At 27.4% G+C, this 15,915-nt stretch overlaps 1 protein-coding gene across 1 annotated transcript in view; it reads left to right on the top strand.

Annotated features, from left to right (window-relative positions):
* LOC117174688 (protein trachealess) overlaps positions 1–15,312 on the top strand; it is an 83,208-nt gene extending 67,896 nt beyond the window's left edge. The window contains exons 9-12 of the mRNA XM_033363987.1: positions 1,091–1,238; positions 1,498–1,622; positions 10,275–10,978; positions 14,544–15,312. Coding sequence (XP_033219878.1) covers positions 1,091–1,238; positions 1,498–1,622; positions 10,275–10,978; positions 14,544–15,125 — 1,559 coding nt within the window. The 3' untranslated portion in view covers positions 15,126–15,312. The remainder of the gene's footprint in view (positions 1–1,090; positions 1,239–1,497; positions 1,623–10,274; positions 10,979–14,543) is intronic.
* Positions 15,313–15,915: the final 603 nt, after the last annotated feature.

The following is a 15,915-nucleotide window of genomic DNA, read 5'->3' as shown; positions in this document are numbered from 1 at the left end:
TTGCTTGATAATTCAATTAATTTGTTTAAAACATTTGGTTGAAACGCTTTATTAAGAAATCGCATTTTTGTTAAAGATTTATATTTTAAGTTAAAAAGTTATCTTGTTGATTAAAAGTATATTTATCTTGTTCTAAATCAATCTTTTTTAATTGAAAATTCAACTACTTAAGTCAAAGTTAAACTACATTGCGAAAATTTTTTTTATTAAAGGCTTATGTCTGGTTGATAATTTAACTGTTTAGTGGAAAACACTTCTTTTTTATTATTTAGAATTCATTTTTTAACAGAAAATGGAACTTTTCCATTTTTTAAGATTGATATTTTTTAGTTAAAGATTCGCGTTTTTTTAGGTTGAAATTTCCTTTTTTTGCGTAAAAATGCATCAGTTTTGTGGAAAATTAATTTTTTTGTTGAACAGTCATTTTTTGTTTAAAAATTGCATTTTTGTAAATAATATTTGTTTTCTGGCTTGAAGGTTCAATAATTTAGATAAACTTTTATTTATTTTTTGAGTAAAAAATCTTTATTTGTTGGAAATTCGTCTTTTTGGTTTTAAAATTCTTTTCTTTTGTTGTATAAATTTCATTCTTTTTTTATTAAAATCAAAACTATGGCACTTTTTTGTTGGCAATTTATCTTTTCAGTTTGAATATTCAAATATTATGTTAAAAATTCAATTATTTTGTTATCTTTTAAAGTAGAAAACACTTTTTTTAAATAAATTAATATATTTGAAAACTTTTAATTTATAAATGAAGCACTGTATCTTCCTGAATATGTCTGAGCTAGAAAATAATGTATATTCAACCGCTGATATAACCTGAACAATAAAAATATTGTTAAAAATCATAAATCCTTAAATTCTCTTAAATTCTTTTAAATTCTCCTAAATTCTGGCATATTCTCGGTTTTATAACCTGAACTTAAATTCTCGGGAATTTAAGAACTCTAACCGTGGACAAACCGGTGAGCTGTACACCGCCCAAACGCGACGCAGCGCTGTACACCGCCCAAATAAAAATAAAAATTTTTCTCAAATGACTGATGATGCCAGTGTTGATATAAATTTGTGCACTTTCCTTTTTCAGTAATTAAGAAAGGTCAAGTTCTGACGCATTATTACCGGCTGATGAACAAAAGTGGAGGCTACACCTGGTTGCAAACTTGTGCGACAGTGGTCTGCAATTCGAAAAACGCAGAAGAGCAAAACATAATTTGCGTCAACTATGTCATCAGGTGTGTAACCAAAAGGACCATAAAGATTATAAGCTCGATAGCTCGTACTCGTAAAATAAAGTACATAAACTTATGCAAATTGCACAGAGAACTACTATCTATCATCCCATCCTCATCATGATTCTTCTCCTCCAGTCAGTCCTTCGACTCCTTGTCTCGATCTCGATGCAGATCTCATAATTCAGATTTAGATTTTAGCTCGTCATCCCGCGGTAAAAAAATATTAAACTGATAAAAAATACTTCGTTCTTGCTTACAGTGGCCGTGAATACGAGAACCTAATTATGGACTGCTGCCAGCTTGAAAGTGGTGTCACGGGTGTTAAGCGAGAGGACGCTGCCGGTAATGACCCTGAGAATGGTTCACCGGATGCTGACAGAGGAGGTACGATCAACCATTTCTAAATTCTTCTCGAAAAAATCTAAATTACATCAAAAGAGCCCATTCTTTCTTTTTTTATTCAAAGTTTTTATACATTGTCCCTTTCAAACTAAAAGTTTCTTCTGTTTTCTGGTCCCTGTTTTTGAGGTCAAATACTGAGTCATTGGAAGAGAAATATTAGACATTATGAGCTTAAATGTAAATTGAATTAATTGAATGCAACAGAAAAAAATTTTCTTTCCTCTTTTTTATTTTTGTCCAAAAAATAAATTTTTTTCTTTTATGTTTTAGAAAAAAATTGTTATTTTTTTCAAATTTCAAAGGAACATTTTATGTTTGTTGTCCAAACTTGGTAGTTGGATTCTTGGTTTTATTTTCAGAAACTCTGCGCGCCAATAGGAAAATTCAAATATTTATGGTTAAAATATTTTTGATGGAAAGATCATTTTTTCGTTTAAAAATTAAACTGCTTGGTTGAAACTTAAACTAAAATTTTATAATATTCATTCTGTCAGTTGAACATTAATCTCTTTAGTTCAAAACTTAACTATTTTCTTGAAAATTTATTGTTTCTTTTTTTATATTCAAATTTATTTTTTGGGCTGACAATTATATTTTTTTTTCTTGAAAATTAATCATTTTCACTTTAAAATTCAACTATCTAATTGAATTGATATATTTGTCGAAGATTTCTAAATAGTTCTCTAAATGACCAAAAATCCTTTTTTGTTCAAAATTTGTATACACTTTCGTAGAAATTTAATTATTTTCAGTCGAAAATGCTATTTTTAGATTTGTTTTTCAGAAATTGTCTCCTTTAGTTAAAAATTCATTTTAATGGTAGAAGATTGAACTATTTTTCTGAAAATTAGTTTTTTTGTTTTTTTAAAAAGCGTTTTTTTTTAATTATTTTTTTTTGTTAAATATTAATTTTTTGAAGTTAACAATTAACTATTACCATTTTTGATTGAAAATTTATCTTTCTTGTTTTAAATTTGTCCTATTGGATTGAAAGTTTTTCGTTTAGTAAAGGGCTAACCTTTTTTGGTTGAAAAATCTTCTTGTTTAGTTGAAAGTTAATTATTTTAAAATGAAAATTCAAATACTTGGTTAAAAGTTCAAATAGTTTGTTAAAAATTCATTTTATTGGTTGGAGATTAAAGTAGTTTATTGAAAATCCGCTTTTTTTGTTGAAAATTAATATTTTTCAATAAAAATTCAAATAGTTCTTTTTTTTTGCAAACTTTTTTTCTTTGCTGAAAAATCTTTCTTGCTTGAAAATTCAACTCGTTTATTGAAAATTTTTCTTTTTGATTTGAAAATTCATCTCTCTGCTTAAAAATTTAACTGTTTTATTAAAAAAATTTTTATGTTGAAAAATAATTTTTTTAACTGAAAATTTAACTATTACCATTTTTGATTAATTTTATTTCTTATTTAACAATTCAACCATTCAATTAAAAATTCATATTTTTAAGTTGCAAATAAAACTTTTATGTTAAACATTCAACTGTTTTGTTGCAAATTTAATTATTTTGTTAAAAATTCAAGTATTTTATTTTAAAACCATATTTTTAGTCGAAAATTCAACTTTTTGATTGAAAATTAAACTACTCTATTTTTGTTGAAAATTTAACTATGTAATTTAAAATTTATATAATTTAATGGAGATTTCTAAATAGTTCTCTAAATTACCTCAAATCGTTTTTTGTTCAAAGTTTTTATACACTTTCGTTGAAAGTTAATTCTTTTCAAGTGAAAATTCTACTTTTATATTTGTGGTTCAGGAAGTCTCTCTTTTAATTCAAAATTCTACAATCTGGTCGAATTCTTATTTAAGCTTTTTTATTTCGATTATTTTGTTAAAAATTCGTCTTTCTTCGTAAAAAATTCAACTGTTATGTTGAACATTCGTAATTTTTTATAGAAAATTTTTCCTTTTGGATTAAAAATTTTACGTATATTTATCGTACATATTTTGGTTGAAAACTCTTCTGGTTTGGTTGACAGTTCATTTTCTTGAATTGAAAATATAATTGTATTAATTGTTAGAATAAACGCATTAATAGAGTTTCATTCTTTAAAAATTATCGCTTTTTCTATTTTAAGACAGTAAGGTTTAATTTTTAATTTCTTAATTTTATTTTTTATTGTTAATTCTTTTTGAAAATTCAAGTATTTTATTGAAAAATCATGTTTTTGGTCGAAGACTAACTTTTTTGTTAAAAATTTGTCTTAATGGATAGAAAATTCGTCCTGTTTGGATTGAAAATTCAATTTTCTTCCTAAAAACTTATTTTTTCTTTTAAAAAAATCATATTTTGTTCTTGAATGTTCAACTGGAATCTTTTTTGGACCAAAAATTAACTATTTAAAAAAATTCTGTTTTATAAAGATTCAACTTTTTGAAGAGTAATTTATATTTTTTGGATAAAAATGCAATTATTTGTTAAAGAATTCGACAGTTTTATTGAAAAATCATCCTTTTTTGTTGAAAAAAGTTCGACCTTTTGAATTGAAAATTCGATTTATATCGTGGAAACTAATTTTTTGTTTAAAAATTACATTTTGATCGTGAAAAGTCAACTGAAATTTTTCTTAAGAGTTAATAATTAATTCTTTTTTAGGTTGAAAATCAAAATCTATTTTTAATAAAATATCATGTAGTACATTTTTCATTGAGAGATCATCTATTTTTTCTCTTTAGTTGCAAAATTAATTTTTTAACTGGAAAATAAGCAACTCCAACTTTGGTTGAAAATTAATCTTTGTCGATTGTGAAAATTTAACTATTATGTTAAAAATTCATTTATATCATTGAAAATTAAATTATTTTATTGAAAATTTCTTTTTTTGGTACAAAATTATTTTTTCACTGCAAAATATAACTGTTTGTTTTTTGTTAAAAGTCTGCCTTGTTTAGTTGAAAGGTTCATCTTTTAAGTTCAAAATTTACTTTTTGGTTTGTAAATTCAATTGTTTTTGGTTGAATATTTAATCTTTTTTGTTTAAATATTCGACTATTTGGAATTTGGTTCAAAATTTATCCTAATATGTAGAATATTCGAGTATTTCGTTTAAAATTCAAATATTTTGTGGAAAATCTAATTATTTGGTTGAAAATGCTTTTTTTTTAAGTTTTTTTGACAGAAAATTTAACTTATGGGAGAAAATTCAACTGTTTTTGGTTGAATACTCAATCTTTTGTTTGAATATTCGACCATTTGGTTAAGAAATTATCTTAATAGGTAGAATATTCAAGTATTTGGTTAAAAAGTTCACTATTTTGTTGAAAATCTAATTATTTTGTTGAGAATGCAAATATTTAGTAGAAAATTCGATTATTTTATTGAAAAATCATCTTTCTTGGTCAAAAGTTCCACTTTTTTTAGACTTCGTCATTTTTAAAGAGAATTTCTTGGCTGAAAATTCTACTATCTTTCTGGTAAAGATTCAACCTTTTTCATTGAAAATTCGATAATTTAGATGAAAATTCATCTTTCTAGGTTGAACATTCAACTCTTTCTTTAAAAGTACGACTCTTTTTTTGTTGAATTTTAATCTTATCTCTTTGAAATATCTATAATTTGTTTGAAGATTTATCCTTGTAGATTGGAAATTCAACTATTTTATAAAAAAATTCGTCTTTTTTTCCTGAAAGTTTCAGCTCTTTGGCTGTAAATGCAACTATTTCTTTTAATTCTAGAATTGAGTTAAAAAATCCTCGTTTCGGTTTGAAAAATCAGCCGTTTTCTAAAACATTTGACTTTTTAATTTGAAAATTCCACTTTTTCGTCAGAGCCTCTAATGATTTTCTAGAAAAACTTTGCCTTGTCAGGACAAAAATTAAAAGAACCGAACTTCCAGAAAAAATTCTACAATACAGGTCTCTGAAATCTCCCCAAAAATCTCTTTAAAATATGTACCCCAATTCTTATTCGAATAATATCAGAATTTTTCAAAAATGTCTCATTTCTCCAGATGAGGGTGGAAGGACCACCTTCAAGATCCAATCAATCGTCTCTTAGTCCTCAATATTTAAATACTGTATTCTTTCTTGAGCAAAAAACGCGATAAAAAGAAGACATTATTCCCGTATCGAATTTCTTCATATGTTAATGCAAGTTGTCCTCTGGTCGGTGCAAGTGCATTGTCACCTGGAGGAAAGGTGAGAGTTCCGTAGTTTAAGAAGAAGACCTCGAGGTTTAGGTCGATCCGGCACCTTTTGTAGGCTATTTGTCGGTGATTTTTTCTTCTTTCTTGTGCTAAGAATTTAAGATCGGCTTCTTGAATACGTTCCGTTCCATGCCTCGCTCAATTGCGTTCAACGATTTCGAGAGCGTGTCCAAAGGGGAATCTTGCCAACTCAACATACTAGCACTTCTTGCGTCAAACTTCCACCATCGGGATCAATATGGTCTAAACTAAAACTCTAAAGAGACCTCAAAGGTCGGTTAGTTATGTGGGATAAACGAGCTACTAAAATCCCTATTCAAAAAGTAGCCGCTTTGTTGTCGGCAAATCGATCCTTGTCAACACTCTAAAAACCAACGGGATTTATGAACCAATCTTTGAAAACAGTAGCCCTGATAGTTTTATACTATTTAATTCGGCTATCGATCAAAGGAATAATAGACTTCAGACACTTTCGCCTTATTTTCTTCTTTTCTCCTTTTTTAAGTTTTTTGGGTATAAGGACCTATCTCAATTTTTGGATAATGCAATTTACAATAAGTTATCATTAATTAAGAGCACAAAATAAAGAAAAATCATTTATTTTAAATTATAACAAGGCCTTAACTATTAATTATATTTAAATAATTTTTTATATGATTATTTATCTCGATTATTTAGATTTATTAGACAGGGAAAACCTCCGTACTGTGGATAATGCAATCTACAATGAATAATTGTTAATTAAAATCACAAAATGAAGAAAAATAAGTAATTTTTATTTATTAGCAGGCCTTAACTATAAATTACGTTAAATTATTTTTTATATAATTATTTGTCAATTAATTAATTATTATTGTAATTAGTTCCACGTGACATTGAATTTTTTTATTTTTTAAAAGTCTACTATTATATTTTTAGTTGGTAGTTCATCGAGTTTCGTCAAAAATTCTACTATTTCATTGAAAATTCAATTATTTTGTTTAAAATGAAACTTTTTGGCTGAAAAGTATACTTTTTGATCCAAAATTTTACTGCTTGCTGCAAGCTAAAATATTTCGTTAAAATTTCCCTTTTTTTGGTTGAAAATTTATAAATATTTGGTTGAAAATTCGTCTAGTTTTTTGTTGAAAATTAATTTTGTAACTGAAAAAATGCAAGTAATTGGATGCAAAATGCATGTGTTTTGTTTAGTTATTTATAGATATTTTGTTAAAAAATAATTTCATTTTTTGTTGAAAATTAATTTTTCAACTGAAAAAAAAATCAATTACTTGGTTAAAGTATTTTGTTTAAAACGAAACTATTTTGTTAAAAAGTGATATTTGTGATCAAAAAATGAACTACTTGGTTGAAAGCTAGTATATTGAGTTAAAAATTCACTTTTTTGGATGAAAATTAATAATTATATTGGTAAAAAATTGCTTTAATTTTCGTTCAAAATTAATTTTGTTAATTTAAGTTTTAACTATTCCATTTCTGATTGAAAATTTATCTTTTTTAGTTGAAAGTTAAACTATTTTATTAAAAATTAATTTTCTAACTGAAAAAATACAAGTACTTGGTTGAAAATTCATATATTTTATTGATAATAATCCAGGTTTTTTGTAAAAAATTAATCTTCTTAATAAAAAAAAATCAACTTTTTCATTGAAAATCTATTTTAATTAATTAATTAATTACTATTGTAATTATTTCTACGTGACATTGCATTTTTTTAGTCTACAATTACATTTTTAGTTGGGAGTTCATCGCGATTAAAAATTTAATTATTTTGTTTAAAATAAAACTATTTGGTTAAAAAGTAAAATTTTTGGTAAAAAATTCTACTACTTGCTTGCCACCTAAAATATTTCGTTAAAAATTCCCTTTTTAAATTGAAAATTTATGAATATTTGGTTAAAAATTCGTTTCGTTTTTCGTTGAAAATTAATTTTTTAACTGAAAAAATGCAAATAATTGTCTGCAAATCCATGTATTTTGTTGTATTTCGTTATTCACAAACATTTTGTTAAACTTCATTTAATTGTTTGTTGAAATTTAATTTTTCATCTTGAACAAATCAAATACTTGGTCAAAAATTCATGCATTGCAGATTTAATTATTTTGTTTAATATTAAACTTGTTTGTTAAAAAGTGATATTTGTGAAAAAAAATTCAACTAGTTGATTGAAAGCTAATATATTGAGTTAAAATTTCACTTTTTTGGTTGAAAATTTATGTTTTTTAGATGAAAATTCAAGTATTTGGTTGAAAATTTATCGTTTCTCAGTTAAAAATTGAACTATTTTCTTAAAAATTCGTTTTGTTTTTCGTTGAAAATCAATTTTCCAGCTGAAAAAATACAAGTACTTGGTTGAAAATCCATATAATGTATTGATAATTCAAGTTTTTTGTAAAAATTATCTTGTTGATTAAAAAATCAACTTTTTTGTTGAAAATTTATTTTTGTTAAGATTAATCATTTTAGTCAGAAATTCAACTATTTTGCTAAAAGTTCGTTACATTTTTCGTTGAAAATTCATCTTTTTTAGTTAAAAATTGAATTATTTTGTTAACATTTTTTTCTTTTTTCGTTGAAAATGAATTTCTTAACTGACAAAATTCAATTACATGTTTGAAAATTCATATATTTTATTGATAACTTAAGTTTTTTGTAGAAAATTCATATGGTTGATGAAAAAAATTCTCTTTCAAAAATTCAATTCTTTGATTGATTGGTGATCTCTTTTCTCAAAAATTATTATTTTTAAGATTCGTTATTTTAGTCGAAACTTCATCCCTTAGTTGAAAATTAAATTATATTACTAAAAAATCGTTTCATTTTTTGTTGAAAATTAATATTGTTAACTGAAAATTTAACAATCCCATTTTTGGTTGAAAATTTATTTTTTATTGTATTTTCGAGATATTTTCAACAGTTTGATACAAAGTTAAACTATATAGTTCAAAAATGCACTTTTTTGTTAAAAATTCATATTTTCGGCTGGATAATTAATCTTCTTTGTTTAAAAATCATCAGTTTGGTTGTGAATTCAAATATTCGTTTTTTTGTTTGTTTAAAATTAATTTTATTAATTGAAAATGTAAGTATTCCATTCATTGATATTTTCTATTGAAAATGTAATTATTTGGGTAAAATTGTAAATACTTTGTTAAAAATTTATTTTTTTGTTTGATGATTCATCATTTTCATTAAAAATTAGTCTTTTTTGGTAGACAGTTAATCTTCTTGTTTAAAATTTCTCGTTCCTTGGTGAAAAATGCAAATATTTGATTGAAAATAAATTTATTTGTATTGCAGATTCAACTATTTTGTTCCAAATACGTCTTTTTTTGGTTGAATGCAACTGTTTTGATTTAAAATTGAAATCTTTTTTTTAATTAATTTTTTTGTTGTATAAAATGAATTTTTTTACTTAAAATGTTTCCATTCCATTTTTTGCTGAAATTTGATGATATGATTAAAAAATTTTGTTCTTTGTTAAAAATGTGATTTTTTGTTGTAAAAATTAATCCTCTTGGTTAAAAATGTATATTTTTTAGTTGAAAATTCAACTTTTCGGTTTGAAATTTCCATTGTCTTTCAAAAAATTCGTCTTTTTTGGGCTTAAGAGTCAACCATTTTGCAGAAAATTCAAATATTTCGTTGAAAATGTATGTTTTTTATTCAAAATTCGATCATTCGGACGAAAATTGGTTTTTCTAAATCAAACATTAGAATATTTGTATGGAAATTGAAGGTTTTTTGTTTGAAGATGAAAATTGTAGCTGCTTGCGGCAACCCAGCACGCAATTTACAAGGCGGTTTGCTGCACACAGCTTTTTAATTCTTAATTTTTTAACACATGAATAAATACAAATAAATACAAATATTTAAGAAGGTAAACAGAGTATTGAATTCTATGTTAAATTGTGAATAAATTTGAAAAAGGATAAAAATATACCCTACCGGATCCAGTGAAGGAAAAGCCATTATTTGGTCACTTCAAGGTCATGTGTTCCGCAAGGGCATTTGGTCATACGTTCCGCTAGTTCACGCGTTCCGCTAGGGCATGCGGACAGTCGGCCATTCGTTCTGCCCTCTTTTAAAAGCTACCCAGTGGGCACAAACTATGAAAATCCCAAAAGCGTCCTTGAGACGTTCCGAGGACGTCCTATAGCAGCCGAATCAACGTCTCTAAGACATCCAATGTCCTAAATATCACCTAAAGACGTCTTAAAAACATGGACGTTCTCGGGACATCTTTCATCATGACATTAGATGTTTTGAAAGCAGCTCTAGGATGTCCAAAATACATGTTATAAAAGACGTCTTAGGGATATCCCAAATACGTCTCAAGGACATCCTTCATTTTTTTGCCTACTGGGTAGCATTTTAGGGTGTCAAGGCTGTTACAATAGCAGGTTCCCCTTCCCATTAAAAAACCCCTAATCCAACCCATCTAACAAATAATACATCAGTTTCTAATTTTTTCAAAGAAGGTCGAAGTAGTGGAGGTCCAGCAACGAACCAGCATCCTGAACACTCTCACCATTCTCCCCCCGAAGACAAGGAAGACACCCGGGGCTCAGAAGGTGAAACTCGAGGAGGAAGAAATCACGACAACATGGCTCAACTTCAACAACAGGAACCCCAGGCAGCCACGAATATCGGCTCCCTGGCTGTCAAAATGCGAGCCAGTAAGCGGAAATTGGTCCAGGAAGAGGAGAGCAGTTCCGGAGAAGAGGACGAGGAAGACGAGTCTGTGCCGAAGACTCCAAATGGAAGAAGTCACGCTCTGAGTCCAGCCTCTTCAAATCACTCGCTTCCAACAACCGAGCAGCAACAACTGAGTGCTCCGAGTCCCAAGACCCGGAGGACGGAAATCCGACCCGAACCTCCGGAAAATCCTCCAGGAGTGAGTGCTTCTGTCAAGGACATAGAGCAGGCGATGTCCAAACATCTTCCTGGAGCTTCTTTGAGCAAGCCGGACTCGCCGGCGATTCATCAACCCACGGATTTTAGCACTGATGCCTTGCTGAAACAGCAACAGCAGAGGAGCACTATCCAGTGGATTGGGGCTCATCATCATCTGGGACATCCGAGTCCCCAGCAACCTACCACTCCGTCTCTTCCGGCTTCTGCTCTTCTCAGGCATCTCTATGCGACGAATAGAGAAAGTGTTATTCGTGCCAATGTTCAGGTGAGTCAATGATTTTCAATTAAACTGTTTCCTAAAATATTTTATTTTTTTATTTCAAATCGTTGGTATCAAATTATTTATGTCTTACGGTCCAATCGTAAATGAAAAATATTTTCAAAAAATATAGTACGACAAAACCAAATTAGCGTAGGTTAGGACGGACGAACAGAAATTGATTTTTTTTAAACAATTGATTTAAATGTTTTGTTTTATTCGACTGAAATTTGATCTGTTTGACTATTTTGAACCATCATCAACTCAGGTTAAGAACCTTTGAAAAAGGTACGCATGAATACCGAAATATAAGGAAGATTAAAAGGAGTTTTTCTATTAAATAAATATTTGAGTTTCAAAGAACAAGTTTTTTTGACTCATAATTTGTTTTTGATTTACGATTGGACCGTAAGACATAAATAATTTAAAATCTACGATTTGAAATCAATAAATATCAACGGTCGAAGAAAGGATTGATTTTTTTCATCAAATCACTTTACATATTTAATTTTTGTTTCAAATTCTTATTTTTGTGTTGAAAAGTCAATTGAAATCTTTTCGAATGGAAATTCAACTCTTTTTTCGAATATTTGACCTTTTTCTTTAAAAATTCACCTGTCTTAGTAGAATTTTTATTTTCTTGGACGAAAATGCAACTGTTTGATTGAAAATATAACAATTTTGTTTAAAAAAATTGTACTTTTTGATTAAAAATTCTACTATTTAGCAGAAAATTAACTTACTGTTTACAATTCTTATTTTGGGGTTGGAAAGTGAACTGGAATCTTCTTTGGATACAAATTTAACTATTTTTAAAGTTTTTTTAATTTATCTGCTTTAGAAGAAATTACATCTTTTTCGGATAAATATGTAACTGATTGGTTGAAAATTCTCCTATTTTTTTGAAAATGTAACTATACATATTTCGTATAAAATTTACAATTTGTTTATTTAATTTAATATTTTGGTGTTGAAAAGAGAACTGAAATCTTTTCTGGATCAAAATGTTTGTTTTTTTCATTACAAATTCATCTATTTCAAGGGAAATTTTATCTTGTTTGGATAAAAATGAAAATCTTTAGATGAAAATTAAACTATTTTGTTAGAAAGTCATACTTCTTGTTTAAAATTTTTAGTTTGGTGTTAAAAAATAAACCGAAATCTTTTCTTCATAAAAGTTTAATTTAAAAAATGGGTCTTTTTTTATTAAAAAGTCATCTGTTCATTACAAATTTCATCTTTCTTGGATAAAAATAAAAATGTCACTCTTTGGTAGGGAATTTAACTATGTTGCTAAAAATTCCTCCTTTTTGGTTATAAAAATCATCTTTTTGGATTGAAAGTTTAACTATTTTTATTTTTTTTTTAATAAAAATTCATCTGTTTCAAAAGAATTTAAATCTTTTTAGAAGAAATACAACTATTTGGTAGAGAATTCAGCTATTTTGTAAAAAAAGTCATCCTTTTTGGTTGAAAAAAATCGCCTTTTTGGATTGCAAATTTAACTATTTTTTTGAATTTTTTTTTTATAAAAGTTTATCTGTTTTAAGAGAATTTTCATCTTTTTGGATAAAAACACAACTATTTGGTAGAGAATTATACAGTTTTGTAAAAAAAAGTCATCCTTTTTGGTTGGAAAAATTCGATCTTTTGAATTGAAAATTCAATTTATTTCGTAGATACTTATTTTTTGTTAAAAAATTCACATTTATATCTCAAAAACTTATTTCTTATTTAAAAGTTCATACTTTGATCGTGAAAAATGAACTGAAATCTTTTTCGACAGAAAATTTAGCTATTTTTTCGAAATTTATATTTTTGATTTAAAAATTCATTTTTTCTAGTAGAAATATCTTTTTCTTAATAAAGATGCAACTTTTTGCCTAAAAATGCAATAAAAATGCAACTACTTGGGTAATAGTTAAACTACATTCTTAAAAATTTGTTGGATTGAAGGCTTATGTCTTTGGTTGAAAATTTAACTGATTAGTCGAAAAGCCTTTTTTTTATTAATTTTTTAACTCAAAAGGTAGCTTCTTCATTTTTTTTAAATTGATCTTTTGTAGTTGGAAATGTTTCTTTTTTTATTAAAAAAAATCATTTTCTTGGTATGAAAAGTCATATTTTGGTTTGAAAATTCAATTTTTATAGAGAAAGTTCGTGTTTTGGATTGAAGGTGCAAGGTTCAATTATTCACAATAATTGAAAATTAACCTCTTTTGTTAACATTAAACTACTTTATTAGCCATTCTTTTTTTGGTTAAAGAATTAATTTAAAAAATATTTTGTATTCTATTTTTGATTGAACATTTATCTCTGCTTGAAAATGTTACACTTTTGTTAAAAATTCGTTTTTTTAAATGAAAAATTAATTTTTTAAATTAAAAATATAACTATTTTATTTTTGATTTTAAATGTTTCTTTTTCAACGAAAAATGTAACTGTTTGTTGAAAAGCTCATGTATTTTGTGAAAAATTGAACTATCCGTCTGAAAAATGTTTTTTTTTAATCAAAAAATGATCTTTTTCATTTTAATATTAAACTATATATTTGTTAATTATTAACTTTAGTTGGAAATTCATCGCTTTGGTTAAAACTTTAATATTTTGTTAAGAATTGTTTTTTTTAGTCAATAATTAATTTTAAAACAATGTTTTTATTTCATTTTCGATTGAAAATATATATTTTTTTAGTAGCAAATTTAACTGCTTGGTTGAAAATTCAACTAATTGTACAAAAATCCATCTCTTTAATTGAAAATTTAACTATTTTATTGAAATTTCTTTTATTAGTTAAAAAATTAATTCTTCAAATTAACAATCTAACTATTCCATTTTTTGTTAAAGTTGTATTTTTTTAGTTAAAAATTTAACTGTTTGGTTGAAAATTCATGTATTTTGTGCAAAATTCAACTATTTGTTTGAGAATTTTTCACTTCACTTGAAAAATTATCTTTTTTATTTGAAAACTCAACTGTTTGTTTAAAAATTTATCTTTTATAGTTGCAAATGCAACTACTTTCGTAAAAAATTCTTTAATTTATTTGCAAATCCATTTTGTTGTCTAAAAATTGAACTATCTGTTTGAACATTTTTGATTTTAGTTGAAAATTTAATTAAAAACGTAACTATTCGGTTTTTGAATAAGAATTGATCTTTTTTAGTTGAAAATTTAACCATTTTATTGAAAATTCATGTTTTTCATTAAAAATTTGTCTTTTTCGGTATAAAATTAATCTCCTTGTTTAAGAATTCAACAATTGTGTTAAGGTGGATTAATGCATCATAATTTTATGTAATCCAGAGTAATCGTCTACAATCGGGAGTAATCTTAGGTAATCCAGAGTAATTCTATACATACAGATAATCCAGAGTAATCCGATATTTTTGGAACTTGTTTCCCCCTAGGTTTGAAAAATCTCTAATTGAAGCAAAGGCCCCTAATTTTTTCCCTTCAAAATACATCTCTCTTCGCTTAAAAATAAATTCCTTGTCTGAAATTCAACTGACAACTGAATCTTTAAATTTCCCAACTTAATAAAATAATTTATGAATTTTTTCCAACTTGCAGGGCATCACCTCAAGTGGAACACGAGCACCATCCTCAGGAGGAGGTTACTACACCGAAAATGGGCAAAACGGACCTTTGCCAACACCCCCAGGATCCGAAGGGTCTTCAACCTACGGAGAACACCAATTCGTTCTCGCAGCTCACAATCAAAAAGGCCCCGGCACGAGTAACTCTGACGCCTTTACGAGTCTCGTTTCCTCCTACTCATCAGCAGGTGGTTATGCTGTTGATTATCATTCCGCGATGACTCCACCCTCCTCAGTCTCACCTCGAGACAAACAACAGCAACAGCAGCAACAGCAACAATTACATTCTGCTAGTGTCGTGAGCAGCTACGAATCCGCGATCTACGGGGACCCGGTTCTCCGGCATCAGTACGAACCTGCACAACCCCTTCCTCTAAAACCTCAAGTTTATTCTGCAGCTGTTCATCCTAGCGCCCTGGATGCCGCCGCAGCCTACGCTTCTGCAAGCCTCGGCGAACAACCCCAATTTTATCACCATCCAGCTGGTCCCGGGTTTCATTTGTACCATCCGACGAACAAGACTGCGGCGAATAGCTGGTACAGCTCTGCCTCTTAGTAGCTTCCTCCAAGAACGGCTCGTACTTAATCATTTAATTAAGTGACGCAATCGGACAGTGCCCATTTGATCTCGGGCCCCTCACGCAATCGTGGAAATCGGTCCCTCGCGCAACTAAGGAATTGGTCCCTCGCGCAACTAAGGCATTGGTCCCTCGCGCGACCCCCTCACTCTTACTGTACGTAATTTTTAGTAGCCAGAAATGTTTTTCTAGTAATTGCTAGTAGAATTAGACAGTTTGTTCGAGAACTTTATTTTCAAAATTCCCTGGTTTCTCTTTAACTAGTTTTACAATTTTCTTGATTGTTATTTTTTAAAAAAATTTTTTTCATTACTAAAGATGTATTTTAACAAAATAGTTGACTTTTCAACAATAAATTTAATTTATAAGTGTCATAATTTGTATTTCAAAAAAAAAAAAGATGCAATTTATAGAAGAAGAAAAAATAATTTTAAAAACATAAAGACAAATATTCAACAAATAAAAATTTTGCACTCAAAAAATTAATTAAACTTTATCTAAATTGAATGACTTTGAAGAAGAAATTTTGCAATCAAAGTATAATTCTTACTTTAAGTAGTGAATTTTTCGAAAGAATTGTACATTTTCCTAATTCTGCCTTGGAAGAAGTTTTCGAAAAAAGTTAAAATTTTGAATTGGAAACGGAAACTTTTTTAAAAGAATTATAATTATAACTTAAAACAAAACATTTTCCAACAAAAAAATACACTGTTCACTTGGACGCGGAAAATTTTTTAAAAGAATTTTAATTATAGCTTGAAACAGTTT

The sequence above is a fragment of the Belonocnema kinseyi genome, chromosome 6 (assembly GCF_010883055.1).
Source record: "Belonocnema kinseyi isolate 2016_QV_RU_SX_M_011 chromosome 6, B_treatae_v1, whole genome shotgun sequence".
Classification (NCBI taxonomy): domain Eukaryota; kingdom Metazoa; phylum Arthropoda; class Insecta; order Hymenoptera; family Cynipidae; genus Belonocnema; species Belonocnema kinseyi.
Note: the sequence above shows the minus strand (reverse complement) of the source record. Positions and strands in the feature narration are given on the sequence as shown.